The sequence below is a fragment of the Vidua macroura genome, chromosome 18, assembly GCF_024509145.1.
Source record: "Vidua macroura isolate BioBank_ID:100142 chromosome 18, ASM2450914v1, whole genome shotgun sequence".
Taxonomy (NCBI): Eukaryota; Metazoa; Chordata; class Aves; order Passeriformes; family Viduidae; genus Vidua; species Vidua macroura.
Window position 1 is genome coordinate 11,263,874 of NC_071588.1, and position 15,774 is coordinate 11,279,647.

Sequence of the window (15,774 nt, forward strand, 5' to 3'; positions counted from 1 at the left end):
TGGTCATCACTGTGGAATTCCTGGTATGAGAAGGCAGAGCGTCAGGGTAGAGAGAAGATCCTTGCCGAACTGCTGTAATGATGAAGACTGTGATTTTAATTGTCCTTATCACCTTCTCTTTCCTGGCTTCAGGTAAGGCTGATGCAGAGAGGGAGAGAGAAAGGTTGCCTCTGGGTGGGTGACATTCGAACTAATATATGCTTTGGTTTTGTTTTCCTCTGTGCAAAGGAAGAAGTTGCAGTTAAAGCTGTGCCTGTATTTTTTCTGTTTGATCATTGGCAGATGGTGACCTGTTAGTTTTGAAGCAGCTTGATACACAACTTCCTTAGTAATTCAGTGAGGGTTTGTTTCCTTTGAATAGCTGAGATCTGTGTACTCGTTAGCGGTGTCAGAATGAAGCAGTGGACCTCAAGCTGCTCCCTTCTAAAACCACTACGGGTTCTTCTTGGAATTGTGCTGAATTAACACCAAAACAAGTGGAGGACTAATGGCTGATGCTATGCTCAAAGAAATAAAAACCTCAATGATTTAATTGTACACATTGCTAGTATTAGTAGCTCTCCAGAGAGTCAAATGCTTAAACATCTGGAAATGACCATGTTAGAGATGTTGTGGCATTTTCTGTGCGTTCAGTCCTGGTTTTCATTACACGGCTTAAGATTCTCTTGAGTTACATAACTGCATGCTATTTTTGTGTACAACAATCACTTTTTTCCCCTCTTTAAATGTCTAGTGTCTTCTTGGAGATGGATATGATGATATATTTCAAAGTAGAATGTATTTCAGAGGAATAATACAAGATGGAATAATTGCAGCCTAAAGCAAAAGAGGAAATTTTGTTGGCATGTCTGGATTCCTTTAAGATGTAGCTTTATTGTTGGTTTAAAACCACCAAACCTCCAAGTCCTTCTGAAAAAGGAAGTTTCACTTTCACCTCCACCCTTAAATGCATCTTTTTGGTGTGTGAAAGCAACAGAGGAAGCAGCAAAGGTTAAAAGCGTGGCCTGTATTGATAACCAAGGACAGCAGTAAAGCTGATAAACCCCAGGGAATGCATGTTCACATCAAGGTTGGAAGGTCTGTGCTCCAATAGAGCTGCATCCCAGTTGACTTGTTAGGAGAAAATCTGCACTCTGGTAACAGGAAGATGGTTACCCTACATTGTAAGTGCCATTCCTTCTCTTGCAATGCCAACAGGAAAACAGTTCATAGCCATTTGGTTCCTCCTAATTTTGGGTGGCAGTCTTACCTAAAATTCACTAAGGTTGAAGCAAGGAAGATTCTGTGGCAAAAGATTTTGCCATAATAATTGCTGATTCTTGAGAAATCTGCCTAAAACTATTTGGTTGCTTTCAGTCAAAAGGAAGCAAAGAGACATATTAAAGATTCAGCATCAAATCTTGTCCTCATGTTGGGCAAAAGTGACCTTGGTCACATGTGGGCACATCTCTTGGGTGCCTCTAAGTGTGTGGGTATGTGAGTGAGTAAGGACAATCAAGCTATTGGGAAGTTAAATAAAAAAGAATAACCTCTCTCTTCCATAAGGTGTTAAACTGAGGGTTTGTCATGAAATCCTATAAATCTTGACTTCTTTTTTGACCCTACAGGAAAGAAATTCCGATGGTGCACCCTTTCTGACCTGGAACAAAGAAAGTGTGCTGAGCTCTCCAAAGCACTTACAGCTGTGCTGCCCCTCACTACTGCTGGTTCCTTTACTAGGATTTCTTGCATCAGAGCCCACAATACATACGACTGCATTGATAAAATCAGGGTGAGTTCACAGAGACTTTAAAAACTGATTTTGTATCCAAATCTTCTTGGAAAAGTAACTGGTAAACAGAAACTATGGGAAAATAAAATGATACTGAAATGATTGAACTGCTTATATGACAGCATATATGCTTACATTACATAGTCACTTGAGAGGCAAGAATTAAATCCTGTGAGCATTCTACCAGATATACTGTTTTACCCCAGCTAATGACTTTGCAGTCTCCAATAAATAGTGAAAGCTGCTTGGAAATAAATAGACAAAAGCAAACTACTAAATTAAAATTTGTTCAAGCAGAAACTGTGTTCTTGAAACTTCTGTTTGTTTCCTTGTAAACACATTTGTTTTGAGGGTTTTTCTGTTGTTTTAAAGGCAAATAAAGCAGATGCTGCCTCCTTGGATGCTGGAGATGTTTACTCTGCTGTAAAGCTGTATGGTTTGACAGTGGTGGCAAAAGAGATCTACGATCAAGGTAGGCTGGTAAAGCTGAAGAATAAACTGTACTTCTGATGTAGCTAAGAAATGGCTCTAGACTTCTTGAAAAAAATAAAGTCAATATGTTTTTTGTTAGCTTTGTAGGAATATGGAGGTGGCTAATAATTGTTTCTAAAATACTTAATGATGATGAACAAAATACCAGTGGTACTTTGTACCCAGTAGCCTTTCTCTGTGGTACTGACAAACTTCCATTGTTTGTTTGACAGGGTGCCATGTAGTCAGTGTATGGTTAAGTTCCTGGCACCTACATTGAATAGGCCTAAGATAATTTCCTCTTTAGCCATGTTCACTGAAGTAGTTCAGCTCCTCTTCAGAGATGGAAGCTGCAGAATTGATTTTTTTTTTCCTGTTATTCATTTTGTGCTATTGCAGGAAACTGTGTGTTTGCAGTGGCCATTGCCAAACGAGGAACTCTGGATATCCAGAGTCTACGAGGTGTGCGCAGCTGTCACAATGGAGCCAGGTGGACATCGGGCTGGAATATTCCACTTGGCTTTCTCCTTGCAAGAAATTATCTTTCCTGGGATGAGGCCCAACCTCTGAGCCAAGGTAGGTGACAGGAGCCATAGGGCTACCTCTGGCCACAGTGAATGTAACTGAAATGCCAGCAGATGTAGCATGAACTAGTTATGGCCGTGATATGTTTGGCCCCTTTTCCTCTTCTGATTTTTTTTCCCATTTGACATTTTTCTTTCTTTTGTTTTGTTTTTTTTCCCCCTACACCTGCAGCAATTAGTGAGTATTTCAATGCAAGCTGCATCCCTGGGGTTGGTGTTGCTGCTCCCCAGTTGTGTGTTCTCTGCCAAGGACAAAAGTCCTATGTCCGAGACAGGAATCACTTCTGTGAGACAAGCAGCAATGAACCCTTCTATGACTCTGAGGGAGCCTTCAGGTGAGCTCTGGGAAACTGGGCCTGAATTCACTTTTGGGGGAAAAAGAACTATTAAGGTAGGAAAGCCAGGTGAAATGTTAATAGGATGGCATTTGTCTTCCTGCAGGTGCTTGAAGGATGGAGTGGCAGATGTTGCCTTTTTAGATCATCTAAGAATTATGAGTGCCACAGGTAATCTTAAAAATGCAGTTTTCTTTTAATCTCTGGCTGTGCTCTTTCCTGCACAGGTGTTTGAGGGATATGCCTATATTTTTGTTGTTTCCAGGGAAAATTCAATCCCTGCAAGCAGTTCAGGGGTATTTCTTGGCTCTCCACACAACTCAGAAAGAAGCAGAATAGGAAAGTGTGAGTGAGCAATGATTGCTCATAGGAGAGTCTTAAAGTGGGAGCAGACAGGTGATTTCATTAGATGTGTCTCTGACATAGCTGTCAGTATTTGCTTTGCCCGAGTTACAAGATTCCTTTTAAAATTCAGCATATTGAGCTGCATAACTGTGAAGTTCCTGTACACCTGCCTTGTACTTTTAAACTCAGATGAGCTCTATACCAAAGGTGGTCAGTAGTATTTGCAGGTAAATATTTTTAAATAAATGTATTTACAGTGGTACAGCTTAAAGAGTATTTTGGAGCAGCTCTGGCTGAGGTCCCTCTCTTTGTTATAAGAAGTACTTACCAAAGACAACTTTCCCAAGTGTGCTTGGTTCACACCATGCTGCCTGCATAACCTTTAGCAATCTGCACTGAAAAATATTTTATATTTCATCTCTGTGCCTGCTGCAAAGTCATGGCTCCAGTCACAGATTCATGACTGTCTCCTTGTTTCAGAGTCAGAACAACAGGAATATGAACTCTTGTGTCCTGATGGGTCCACAGCTGAGCTGACTGAATACAGCACCTGTAACCTGGGCAAGGGGCCTGGCCGCGGTATCGTCACCCGCAACAACTTCCAGAAGATCACCAACAAATTTCTTAGCATGATCCAAGTGAGTGAATATTATAAGCCTTCTATGTCCAGACACAGTTTTTTCTTCCATCTTTGTGTGGCAATAATGACCAGGTAGCCTTTTTTCTTGAGAAATCTATAATTAATAAAGTGTGAATAAAGTGCTAAAAATTGTTTGTTCTGGGGAAGGATCTTGCATTGGCTTGTGTAAGGTTTTGCTTTTTTCTAAAGTGTTCTTCTGTAGGAGGCTGAGAATAAATCAGTAAAGAAGGGGAAGATGCCATAACACAAACTGGAAAATGGCTAATGATGTTCATCCTGCCATGGAACTTGAATCAATTTTTATGTAGCCGAAGGAGACTCATAGGTTCAGGCAGGGCTCGCTTTTCTTCATCTCTTTTTCTCAATTTATAAATAGTATTTGATATCTTGACCACTGATACAAAGGGAAGGAAGACTGAGGCTGCCTGTTGCTGGGACAATGACCAGACTTGTTGCCATTTAAAAGTGTTGTTCTTGTTCTAGCGCCTCTTTGGGCATAAAGGAAAGGAAAGAGCCAGATTTGAACTCTTCAGTTCAGCACCATTTGGGGGAAAGAACCTGCTGTTCCGAGATGCCACTCAGCACCTGCAGCTTCTCGAGGAGCAGCTGGAGATTGCCTATGTCCTTGGTCTGGATTATGTAGCTCTCCTTAAGGGACTCGGCCATGAAGGTGAGAACTATTCCAGAGGACTGTAGCTAAGGAAAGGGAAGAGAAAGTTCTCCTTTCACATTATTCCTCCCTCCAGACACAAATGCATTTACCTGAAAATCCCCTTAACATATCACAGATTGGTGCACTGGTGACATTATCTGCATCCATTTCAGGGAGCTCTTTGGACAACAGCGTTGTGCGCTGGTGCTGCATCAGTGATGCTGAGCTCCGCAAATGTGAGGAGTGGGCACTGAACATCAAATCTGACCCGTTAGTCTGTGTCCAAGCCACTTCCATGACCAAATGCATTGAAATGATCAAGGTAGGAGACTCCTTCTGCTCAGGGTGTAAGACTGCACAGGGTATGTATGTCTTGTCTGAACTAAAGAGAGGAAAACTAGCTTGAGGAATAAGTGGGAATGAGAGGGAATTTATGCCGGGGGATTTCCAGCCAGTGGAGAAGTCCTGCTGCTCGGATACTCAATTCATGCAAATCCTGTTTTTGTTATTTTCTCTAATGCTGCTGGCAGAGTAGTGAGGCTGATGCGGTCACCCTGGACGCAACACATGTGTACATTGCAGGGAGATGTGGACTGGTGCCTGTAGCTGCAGAATGCTATGGTGAGTTCTCATGTGACCTTATCAAGAAAAGAGGGAATCAAAAAAGTACTGTTAAGAATATAGTTAAATTTCCACAGCTTGTGATGTTTTGTGATGGAAGCAGGAGTCAGTATAAATGTCCAAATACCTTTCCCAGCTCTTCCACTAACTGGCTCTGGCATTTGGTCTGTTTATTTTATCCTTTCTGTTAAAGGGACAAAGGTGCTGACATGGCTGAAGAGGATCACAAGGGTTTTGAAGGAATGCTGCCATGTAAAAGGAATAACAGCAGTTGCAAGATCCTTAATGTTTATCTCTCCTTCCAGGGGGAGATTGTGCTCCAGCAGCTGAGACCATGGAGAAAACAGGGAAACGAATTCATCTTAAGCACAAAGGTAACAGAAACTTTCTAGGGTTTATACAGGAATTTATTTCCGTGTTGGTTTAGAATAGAATTTTCAGTGCAAGGACAAGAGCTTTGTGGCTAAGCAAAGAGTGTAGGTCCTGTACTGTAACTGAAGATAATGTGACAAGATGAGGGAGGGAAAGGGGGCTGTACCCTTCTGGAATACTTAATTGCCTTGGTATAACTGGTTGTTGTCATTGTTTCACAGCACTACCACCGGTTTATGCTGTTGCCCTAGCTAAGAAAAGTGCCAAACAGATTCACATCCATAACCTTAGGGGAAGGCGATCCTGCCACAGTCACCTGTACAGTCCTGGAGGATGGCTACTTCTGTCCAGACACACAGTGGGAGCTCAGCAGAATGATACTGAGAACTGTGATATTGCCTCTGGTAAGGGCTGCTCTGGGTTCTCTCTTAACTAGACCATGAAAATGTGAAGCTTAAATTTGTGAGTAAAATAGAAAAGGGGCCATGAGGATCCAACCAGCAACTGATGACTACAGTTTCAGAGGGTGTTGAAGCAGCTTTTCCTCATATTTGACTATGTGTCACACTGTTTAGCCCTCTTCTTGCTAGTTGTTAGGATGAAATTCCTTTCCTGTCTTTTTCCATATCTGAAGAGGATTGGGGATACCTTGCCTTAATCTCATCTCAGTTTTCTTTACTCAGCTTATCAGAATTACTTTTGGAAGGGCTGCATGCCAGGAGCAGATGGAAGCCTGTGCAAGGTGTGCATTGGAGATGGTGAGGTGGAAGGAGCTCGAGTGTCCAGCAGATGTGCTGCAAGTCACAACGAACGTTACTATGGCAATATGGGAGCACTCAGGTGAGCTCAGCACTCAGGTGAGAGTCAGAAATGCAGAGCAACAGCCAGAATTGCCTTATTATTTTGATGAGTTTTTTGAAGGGTTTTTTTCCCTCTTTGTATAAACTTTGTATAAATTTTTGTTAGCGTATATTTTGTTTTGGTTGCAGTTGCTATGGGATGTTCAGCTGATTTATGGTTTAAAATGGTCATTAAACCGTTTCCAGAACAAGGCAATGCTTCCAAACATGTACAGCTTAGAGCATTGGTGTACTGACTTATTAAAGGGAAGGGATGAAAGAAGACCAGAGAGCAGAGGTGCTGTGGTAAGAAGCAGTGTAGCATACAGGAGATAATTAAATAGAGAGGAGATAAAAAAAAATAGTTGAATACGGAGGCAGAAAAGGTGAAACTTTTATGAAAGCACTCTTATGAAATATACACAATGCATTTAGTTGAATTCCATTCTCTTTCCTGCCTAGGCATGGGTGAAGGTGCACATTGTGCAGCAGCTTTGACTTGGGAGCTGCTGTAAGGAATGAAAAGGATTGTTTTAGCAAATCTCTATGCTGAGATTACCAACATATTCCAAGGGATTAGAGATGGGAGGGATACTTCCAGCTACTCCTATTTTAGCTTCAGATGACCTGTCCAAATGTCAGTCACCATGTAGTGCTGTCTTCGATCACTTTTTTTTTCCTTGTACTAGATGCCTAGTTGGCAATCCCAGTGGAAGAAGCTTTGGAGATGTAGCTTTCCTGGAACACTCAAATCTGCTCCAGAACATAGAGGGTGAGATGCAGATATTGTCTTTTCCTTTGAGAATGTTCATTAATGTCAGTTACTTCCCACAAAGCAACCATCACTTGTGAGGATCAGCCCTTACAGGTTTAATCTAAGTCCATGAAGTTGTGTTTGTAAATGAAGATTGCTAGAAGCTTTCTGCATGTAGGTGTTCCAGTAAAGCTCAACATTCGGATACCGTAGGAGAGGAAAGAAGAAGAATCACCCAGTGCAGAGATGTGTGTTGGGATAATCATCCTTGGAGACTGCACTAAATTTCTGGAAGCTTTAAATTTCAAAGCTTTAAAAGGCAAACCAAAATATGTTTTTCTTAGAGCCAAGGAGAAAAGGAACCCTCATTGAAGCAAAATAAAATTCTATTTTAGGCAATTTCAGTAAGAGAAGAGACTTTTCTAAGAGAGGAATCTCTCTAAAATCAAATGAAGGTATAAGGGGCTGGAAACCCACAGGGATTCATGCAGCAATTAGCAGTTTGTTTGGGGAAGCAAAGGGCATGCAGGCTGAATTGCTTTGTTTCCAGAAAGGGATCTGGTTACAGATGCAGATGAGACATGATATGCTGTTCATATGACTTGATATTATTCTAGTTTAGTTGATGGGTGCAGCTTAAATTCACTGACCTCAGTGAAGACACTACCCTGGTCCTTATGCATTCCTAAGAAATGACCACATAGCATGCTGTGTTTGTTTTGAACACATTGACTAAACTTCTCCCTCTCAAGTTTTAACATTTTGAGATTCACTCTCTCTTCTGCTTTAATTTTTCAAAAGGATTACCTTTCACTTCATTTTCTTTTCAGATCTGGGCAGCTCTGGTTGGGCAAAAGGTTATACCCCCCTTGACTTTGAACTCTTGTGTCCGGACGGAACACGCACCGCAGTCACAGAATGGGCAGGCTGTAACCTTGGCCCCATTCCCCCCAGCACAGTCATGACTCGACCAGTCACTGTCACTAAAATTTCTGACTTCCTACTGAAATCTCAGGTGTGACAGGTAACAGGGAAAAGCTTGGCATGTTACCATTTGTTATGTACAACTGCTGAAAACCCTTTCAAGATGAAAAGCTTTATATTCTAGTGCCTTCAGATCCAATACAAAATAAGTAAAAATGTGCACAGGAGATTGAGAAAATAGTTATTTGGATTCTCTTAAGGGGTATTTTGGCACCAGTTCCCAAGTTCCCATTCCACAGAGGCCACACTTCTGCTGAGAAATGAGGCACTGCAAAAGTGCATCTTTTTGTACTAATAAGAACAGTGCTAGATAAAAGTACTATTAATAACCCAAGCTGTGAAACTTTTATTCCTTTTCTGTTCAGGAATCTCTGGGAAGCAAATTGGATTCTGAATTCCAGCTCTTTCAGTCCTGGAAGTATGGTGAAAGTGATCTGCTTTTTAAAGACACCACTCAGTCCCTTGTTCATGCAAGCCATCTGAGCTATCAGGAGATCCTTGGAGAGTCTTTCATTCAGCTGGCAGAATCAGTGTTTAATTGCACACCTGCAGGTAAAGTTCTTAATTCAGAGTTAGAGAGAAATGCAGCAGGCAGCCTTCTGTGCACTTTTGTTTAGACAGCATGGAGAAGTATGTTCTACCTAATCCTGTTCATAACAAATTTCTAAGGAGTCCTGTGTTAGACTTCTGTGTGACTAAGTTGGTAACTGCAATTCAAAACGGGAAGTTGACCTCTATTCTGCTGTTTTAATGAATAGCATCTGAAAAACTTACTACTTTTGAAGCTGATAGCATCTCTCAGTGTATACTTTCTTACTGGTTTGTAGGCATCCTGGACTTCTGCAAACAGGATATCTGTGTATCCTCGTCCAACTGACCGCTCATATGGAGGCTTTGCAGGGTACATAACATCAGCATCGTTGCTGAGAACAAGGAAAACCTGCAAGTCCAACCAATCCAAAGCAATCAGCAAGGAAACAGTCATCTCTAGAAATGTATGCTGAACACCTTCTTGTCTTTTTTTTTTTCAGCAGATTTTGTGTTTATGATGATGTAATACTACTTATATATCATCCCTTTCTTTTTTGGAGCATGGCAGCATGGGGAACAGCACACCCAACAGCACAGAACTAGGATCAGCATTGTGGAAAGAGCAGGGCCAGTACCATGGACTGAAATACAGACTTGGTATGAGTGGTACAGGTTAGTTGGTAGCATTTTGCCTTGTTTGTCTTATAAACAGTTTCCATGCAAAAACCCCAATCAACTGACATTTTGGTAGTTGCAACATTGTCTTCCTGTATCTGTGATTTTGGTTGCAGCCAGATAGCCCCTGCTGAATGTGCATCTATATTTCTTCTTTAATCAATGATTTTTTACTAGTAAATCAAAACATTTTTTCTCACAAATAAATGTATTAAGACATTTAATAGCCAGCAGAGCTGGATTCTTGCAGCAGTGGATATTTCTCTTTGTCAAGACCTCCAACCATTACTTTATATTGACGCTTTGAATTTAAGATTCTCTGAAGCGTCAAAATACTATCTATCAATTAAACACCACAAGTTTTACATGCAGAAACTGCCTGAACATGATAATGAAGCCTTTTGAACAGAAATCATCTGTTCATCATCACTTTCCTGTCTTGTCCCAGCACAGTGACAGAAGCCAAATCCTCAGATGCATTTGCAGCCAGCAAGTTGCAGCCCTGAAGGAGCAGGGAAAGAGCAGGATGCTTCTTTGGGCCTCTTAGGTGTTCCTGCCTTTCTTTCCTAGAGCTTCCCTGCCATCTGTGGGGCGTGTGTGACACTGCACTCGGGAGAAGGCAGTTCTGAGAACACGGTGAAGAAATGCATCTGGCAGCCTGGCTTTGCCAAGAGCAGCATGCAGCTGATCAGGGATAAATTAAAAATCTGGGTTATACACAAGATTTTATGGGTTGGGAGGGGAGGGATTTTTTCTGACATAGACATTACCAATGCTTACTAGGCCTTGTTGATGATCCCATGCTCCAGCTTTGATTCACAAATATCAGTGTGCTACCTTGCACAGCCTGTGGTACATGAATCACTGGCCAGCCCCAGTCTTGAATCTCAGATCTGAGCTGAGCAGGAACTGTTTGTGCTCCCTGGCTCCTGCTACTCTGCTTTCTGAAGAGATGGATGTTGCCTCAATAGTCTGAATAGTAGCTGAGATCATGCTTAATATCTCCCAGGCTGGGATGAAGAAACACCAGAACTGCTGCTCTGTGTCTCAATAACAGCACGCCCTGTTACCCAACAGTGCTGGTCTCTTTGGAGATTTGACCTTTCCCCCCTGCATGTAAGACATATTATCATGCATATTTACCCATACCAGCCTAAAGGCCTTAAAAACCTGAAAAGTTCTCAGAAAAATTTATTTCCATAAATTAAAAACACACACAAAAGAAACAGTAAAATTTTAGATTCACACAATATTGAACAGAAACAAAATGCCAAGAGCATGATGGAGGCTAATGGCACAATGTACAAATTCTCATTGAGCTATTTGTTACCTTGATAGCATCATACAGACTTTTAATCCACAGTTACTATCCATATTCTAGAAAAGCACCTGGAACATAATATACCAAAGGCCCACCTGAAATAAAATACAGTGAATGAGAACTGCTTACAGGAAATCATATCCAGCAAGCACCAGAATTCAAATGTATGCACACACAAGCCAGCCAGGAAAATGCTGTACCATACATTAAGGAGCTCTAGCTGCTCCAGTCTTAGCATGATGAAAATAATGATTTTTTTTCTTTCTTTTTTTTTAAAGTGATCCTTCCATCTCTGACAATCAGCAAATTTAGCAAAGAGCTGCCTGGCTCTACCAAGAGACAGGACATGGCAAAAGCTTTGCAATCCTTTTCAAGCTGTTCTGGTCATCAGTCTGATGTACTTTCCATGGTGATACAAAAACTGGAGTGGGTCCTCTTAATGAAAAGGCAAGTCTACATATCCTTCTGCTAGGGATGTATGAAAGACCCCAAAAGATGAATCCTCTTACACTTTTTTCTTTTAATTAGCTGTGACAGAAGCAGCTCAGAATGGCAAATGCCCAGCTTTTGCCCAGTCATCACTCCCAGTGTACAAGCAGCAGCCACAAGGAACATGGCTGTTCCCTGAGTGCTGTGAACAGAAACAGAGGTGGGAAAGGAAAAAACACGTGCATAAGCAGGACTGACACCTGTATGCTGGAGAGGGGAAGAGATGCTTGGTCTCCATTAGCTTACATTGTCATACAAACACTAAACCAAAAGAGAATAATGCTGTGTATTTGGGTTTCCACAAACCAATTGTCTGGGAGAAGCTAGACAACTGCAACATCCTTTTGTAACTCCTCCAATTACTGTAAACTGAAGAGTATTTGAGTGTTTTCTTTGCTCTGCTCTCTCTGCTGTAGTTTGTAGGAAAAAAGTTCATAAATCTTATTTCAATGCAATCAGAAACAAGAGAGAGCAGGGAAGAAAATAAAAAAAAAAACCCACCCTAAACAAAACCCAACATAACCCAAAGGAAAAGACTCAACACATTGCATGTTTTGAAGCACATTAGAGGTATGAACTTCTCCTGGACCCAAGTCTTTCCCCCCCACCCCAATCTTTATTTCCTTGAAAGCCCCAGTAAGGTTACAGCTTAATTGTGTCACTGGAAGCCTCTCATCTTAATAGAAGGTGAATGAATGCTCTGTAACAATCCCATTCTATAGCATAAATGCATAAAAATATATCTCTCACTCTTGCTACCACTTCCAACTAGTCAGTAATTGGGCTAATAAGCCAGCATAGGGAAACTTTCAAACATTTTTAAAGAGGCAGTTGATCTTTGTTTTTTAGGGATTTCTTTTTACAAAAATAAAGAGGATCAATTAGAATGTTCTACAACAGCCCAGTAAGTTAACCAGAAAAATACTATGTCAATATGTTCAAAGTTTGCCTTGTTATTTTACCCTCAAACTCCAAACACTACTACTCTAAGTGTGCACTCCTCTCTTTTCTTCAGTCTTCCTGATTAAAGATAATTAGCCTTCAAAACAAGAATATAAACTTCTACGAATCCCAGCACATAAGCTAGGAGCAAAACAAACCCAGATTAGATTTCTTTCAAGACTCAGGCACACACAGTGTAATAATCCTCTTCCATTTCTCTACTCTCAAAGCTCTGAAATTCAACAGATTGCTTCTTAACATTTAGTTTTCTGTTTGGTCAGTAACAGAAGTGGTAGAGCAACAGAAGATAATGATGGTATTTGCAGTCCTGCATTTATTGGGACTTCATAAAAAATACCCACCCACTAGATATTTGCTCAATTTGAAGGTAAATAGAAACTCTATTTTATGGGTAGATAAATAAGAAAGTGCAAGTTCAAGTGACAAGTGAAAGAAAGAACAGACTAATTAAATTTGAGCATCCCAGTAACGGCAGCTTTGCCTGAATAACTTCTCTAGGCACTAAGGGACAGAAATTACCTGAACAGCAGCTAGCATTGGAATTATGCTTCAAGTGAAGTTTAACAGAAGTTATGCCACAAGGGAGCTCTCTTCCTTCCAAAGGTGGAGCTGAGAAATTTCCCAGTGCTGCATCAGATAATTGCATATGGCCTTTCATAACAAAAACAATGTCCACATACTCGGAGGCTCTTTGTGCAGCACTGGCTATTATGTACAACAGTGCTGTACAGAGAATATCTAATTATGAGCTACAGGAATTGTAAATCTAAAATGGTAAAAAAAAACCCTTTCTTGTTGACATTGAAATCTAGTTAGTATGAATGGAATTAAAATAACTTTAAAACAAGTATCAAAGATTTTGCTGGTCTTCCCTGCATGCAGCAGCTCAGCTCAGTTAAATAAAAATCTCTGCTTATGTATCCTTCAGCTTAACATCCTCATGGACTAATTACATTTTCCTCTGGAGAAGAAGTTGGCATCAGCCAAGTAAGTAAAAAAATCTTCTAGTTCAGAGAAAATAGTACTGGGCACCATTTTTCCTTAAAACATTACCTTTTTTGAGTTAAATCGTGTTAAAAGAAGCATATACAAAGTGCAAGTTATTTAATGTCTAATTATGTGGGGCTTCTGCTGCCTGGAGCCAGGAAGGGCAAAGAAACTTAGAAGGAACCTTCTAAGTGAACAGAAGGAAGAAACAATTGAACGCAAACCTAGACAGCTACTTTTAATTATCAAAAGGTTAGTGGTATATCAATAATGTGTTTGCTAAAATTTTTCTTTATCAAACACCATATCTCTTTTGTCAGCTTGTTAAAAATAGCCATTACAGTAACAACAGCAGACTCAAATGTGCAAATGATCTGGAGTATAGAGTTCTAGCATCAGTGAAGGTGCACTACTTCCTCCTTGACACTCCTACTCTACCCCCAAAAGATATTTAAACATAATTAATTAAATATTAGCAGTAATTTCCAGAGATTGAGAAAGGAAAGGTAAATTTCATGTGGCTGTGTTGCACTCAAATAGGGACTTAAAAGAATCCCTCCAACAGCATTAAAAAAAATATATATAGCACCTTAAAGAGGGTCACAGCCAAAAACTGATTATCAGATGTTAGAACAGAGTGGCAGAGTAAAATATGAAGAAGTCAGTAGATTTCTCCCAAGGAAAAAAACACTAAAGAAGCTGACTAGACCGTTTCCAGCTAAGTGACTCCCTCAGATGCTGGAGGCCTGCTCCTGCTCAACCTCCTCTGCAAAAAAGGCTTCAAGGTCCATTAGCTTCTGACTCAGAAGAACATCTAACTCTGCACTCTGCAGTGCAGCTCTTTTTGCTCGGGTGAAACTACCCACTGCTTTGATTTTGCCTCGTGTCTTCCTTTTCCGGGGAAGAGTAAAGTCCTGAAACTCTAGAATCCGCTTTCTCTTCTGCTGGCTGACAGAGATCAAGTGTCCATTTTTCTCCTTGGGCTCTTCAAAGATTGTTTCCAAGCTCCTGGTAAAAAAAAAGAACAGAACTCATTAATACCTTAGCAGCAGCCACCATACACTGACATGGAGACTGGGGGATTTCATAACCCAGGTAAACACACTTCTAACTTTTACATTTTTACAGCCCCTCCACACACCTTACACCTCCTACAATGCACAGTACTGCCAGGTGAGTTGTTACTGCTGCACAGACATTTGGGTAGAATCTCTTTGTATTTCAGTTCTAAAGCACAATTATAGAATCTTAATTTTACAGAATAAATAACCTTGAACATTTGATGACAGGCCGTTATTGTTAGTATTTTAAAGAACACGTAATTCCCTTTGAATTTTGGAAAGTAAGTACCGTACTTTGATGGAGACTGGGATGAATGGATAGATGAAAAAATATACAAGTCCATACTTAACCAGTTGCAAATTCTTAGTTCATATTCTATTTCACTTTTTCACATTCAAACAGTAAAAGATACTATTTTCAAATTAACTTTCTCTAGCAGTTTAAACTGGACCAATTTTAAGAATATATCTTCCTCTTAGCTTTCATACACATTTCATCTCCTCTCTCCCCACCCCCCAATTAATTTACATTTATTTCAAGTTTTCTTATTAGGAAGCAGAACCAACCTGGCAGGAGGAGGGGACTTATAGTTCTTGTTTGTGTAAATTTCTTCTAAACTAAATTCTTTCTTCTTAAGCCTGAAAAAGTAATGACAAATCAATCTAGAAGGAAGAATCTCAAGACAACCTCTCTTCACAGCAAGCAGATTTACAAGAAACAAGTACTGTTTGCATTCTGTGCCTAAATGCTAACTAATTATGTTTTAACTAACTGGGGACAAGGAGGAACGAAAAATGAGCTTATTAAGTACATAATTTCATACAGTGTTCTTCTAAGGTCGGTGTCAAGACTTGCCCTTTCTGCAGAGATCAATATTCCTTTTCAGCATTCTGTGATGATTTGAAATAATGACGCTCAAAAGGGGAAATCCCCTTCACCTTTTTGTGAAAGCTGAGGAAAAGTCTTACAGTTTAATGGATTAATACTTCATCTCTTGACACAGATTTTAGTTATTGACAATTACCAAGGTGATCTCTGAAGAAAGGCATTCCTTTGTCAAAGGTGGTAGCTGTGTTTAGGACAGAAGTCATACTAGACTGAGTATGGCTAATCTGACCAGTATGCCTAGCAGTCACACTAGATGACTGATTGGAAAACTTTATCAACATCTGGCACTGTGATTCCCCACACTTTCACTGAACTAATGCCTCCCTAAGATCATACCCCAAACAAAGAAACTCTGAAAAACTCCAAAACTATTTGCATCAACAGAACTTCCTAACAGATCACTTCATCTCACTGTGCACTGCAGGTTGACTGATTTTCACTTTATCAATAAAAACTTCTTTCTTCTTTAGAAAAATGATTGCATTGCAGC

The 15,774-nt window shown here is 40.4% G+C and overlaps 2 protein-coding genes across 8 annotated transcripts in view; one reads left to right on the forward strand and one right to left on the reverse strand.

Annotated features, from left to right (window-relative positions):
• Positions 1-15,774, forward strand: part of LOC128816263 (melanotransferrin-like) — a 16,964-nt gene continuing 1,190 nt past the window's right edge. The window contains exons 1-18 of one of the 7 annotated variants that reach the window (XR_008439845.1): positions 1-132; positions 1,608-1,771; positions 2,144-2,243; positions 2,642-2,818; positions 2,999-3,161; positions 3,268-3,332; positions 3,987-4,144; positions 4,630-4,816; positions 4,972-5,120; positions 5,329-5,419; positions 5,725-5,793; positions 6,013-6,195; positions 6,475-6,631; positions 7,320-7,402; positions 8,215-8,399; positions 8,734-8,920; positions 9,196-9,571; positions 15,034-15,117. Coding sequence is in view for 3 of the 7 variants with exons in the window: in XM_053993725.1 (XP_053849700.1) it covers positions 78-132; positions 1,608-1,771; positions 2,144-2,243; positions 2,642-2,818; positions 2,999-3,161; positions 3,268-3,332; positions 3,987-4,144; positions 4,630-4,816; positions 4,972-5,120; positions 5,329-5,419; positions 5,725-5,793; positions 6,013-6,195; positions 6,475-6,631; positions 7,320-7,402; positions 8,215-8,399; positions 8,734-8,920; positions 9,196-9,245 (2,223 nt within the window). In the remaining 4 variants the exon portion in view is untranslated. Of the gene's footprint in view, positions 133-1,607; positions 1,772-2,143; positions 2,244-2,641; positions 2,819-2,998; positions 3,162-3,267; positions 3,333-3,986; positions 4,145-4,629; positions 4,817-4,971; positions 5,121-5,328; positions 5,420-5,724; positions 5,794-6,012; positions 6,196-6,474; positions 6,632-7,319; positions 7,403-8,214; positions 8,409-8,733; positions 8,921-9,195; positions 10,018-10,144; positions 10,368-15,033; positions 15,118-15,774 lie in introns of those variants that run through there. The other 6 variants (XR_008439844.1, XR_008439846.1, XR_008439843.1 and 3 more) reach the window with 6 other exon arrangements.
• PRR14L (proline rich 14 like) overlaps positions 10,749-15,774 on the reverse strand; it is an 18,831-nt gene continuing 13,805 nt past the window's right edge. Inside the window, exons 7-8 of the mRNA XM_053993724.1 lie at positions 14,963-15,034; positions 10,749-14,342 (exon numbers count right to left, since the gene is read on the reverse strand). Of these exons, the coding sequence (XP_053849699.1) occupies positions 14,066-14,342; positions 14,963-15,034 (349 nt within the window). The 3' untranslated portion in view covers positions 10,749-14,065. The remainder of the gene's footprint in view (positions 14,343-14,962; positions 15,035-15,774) is intronic.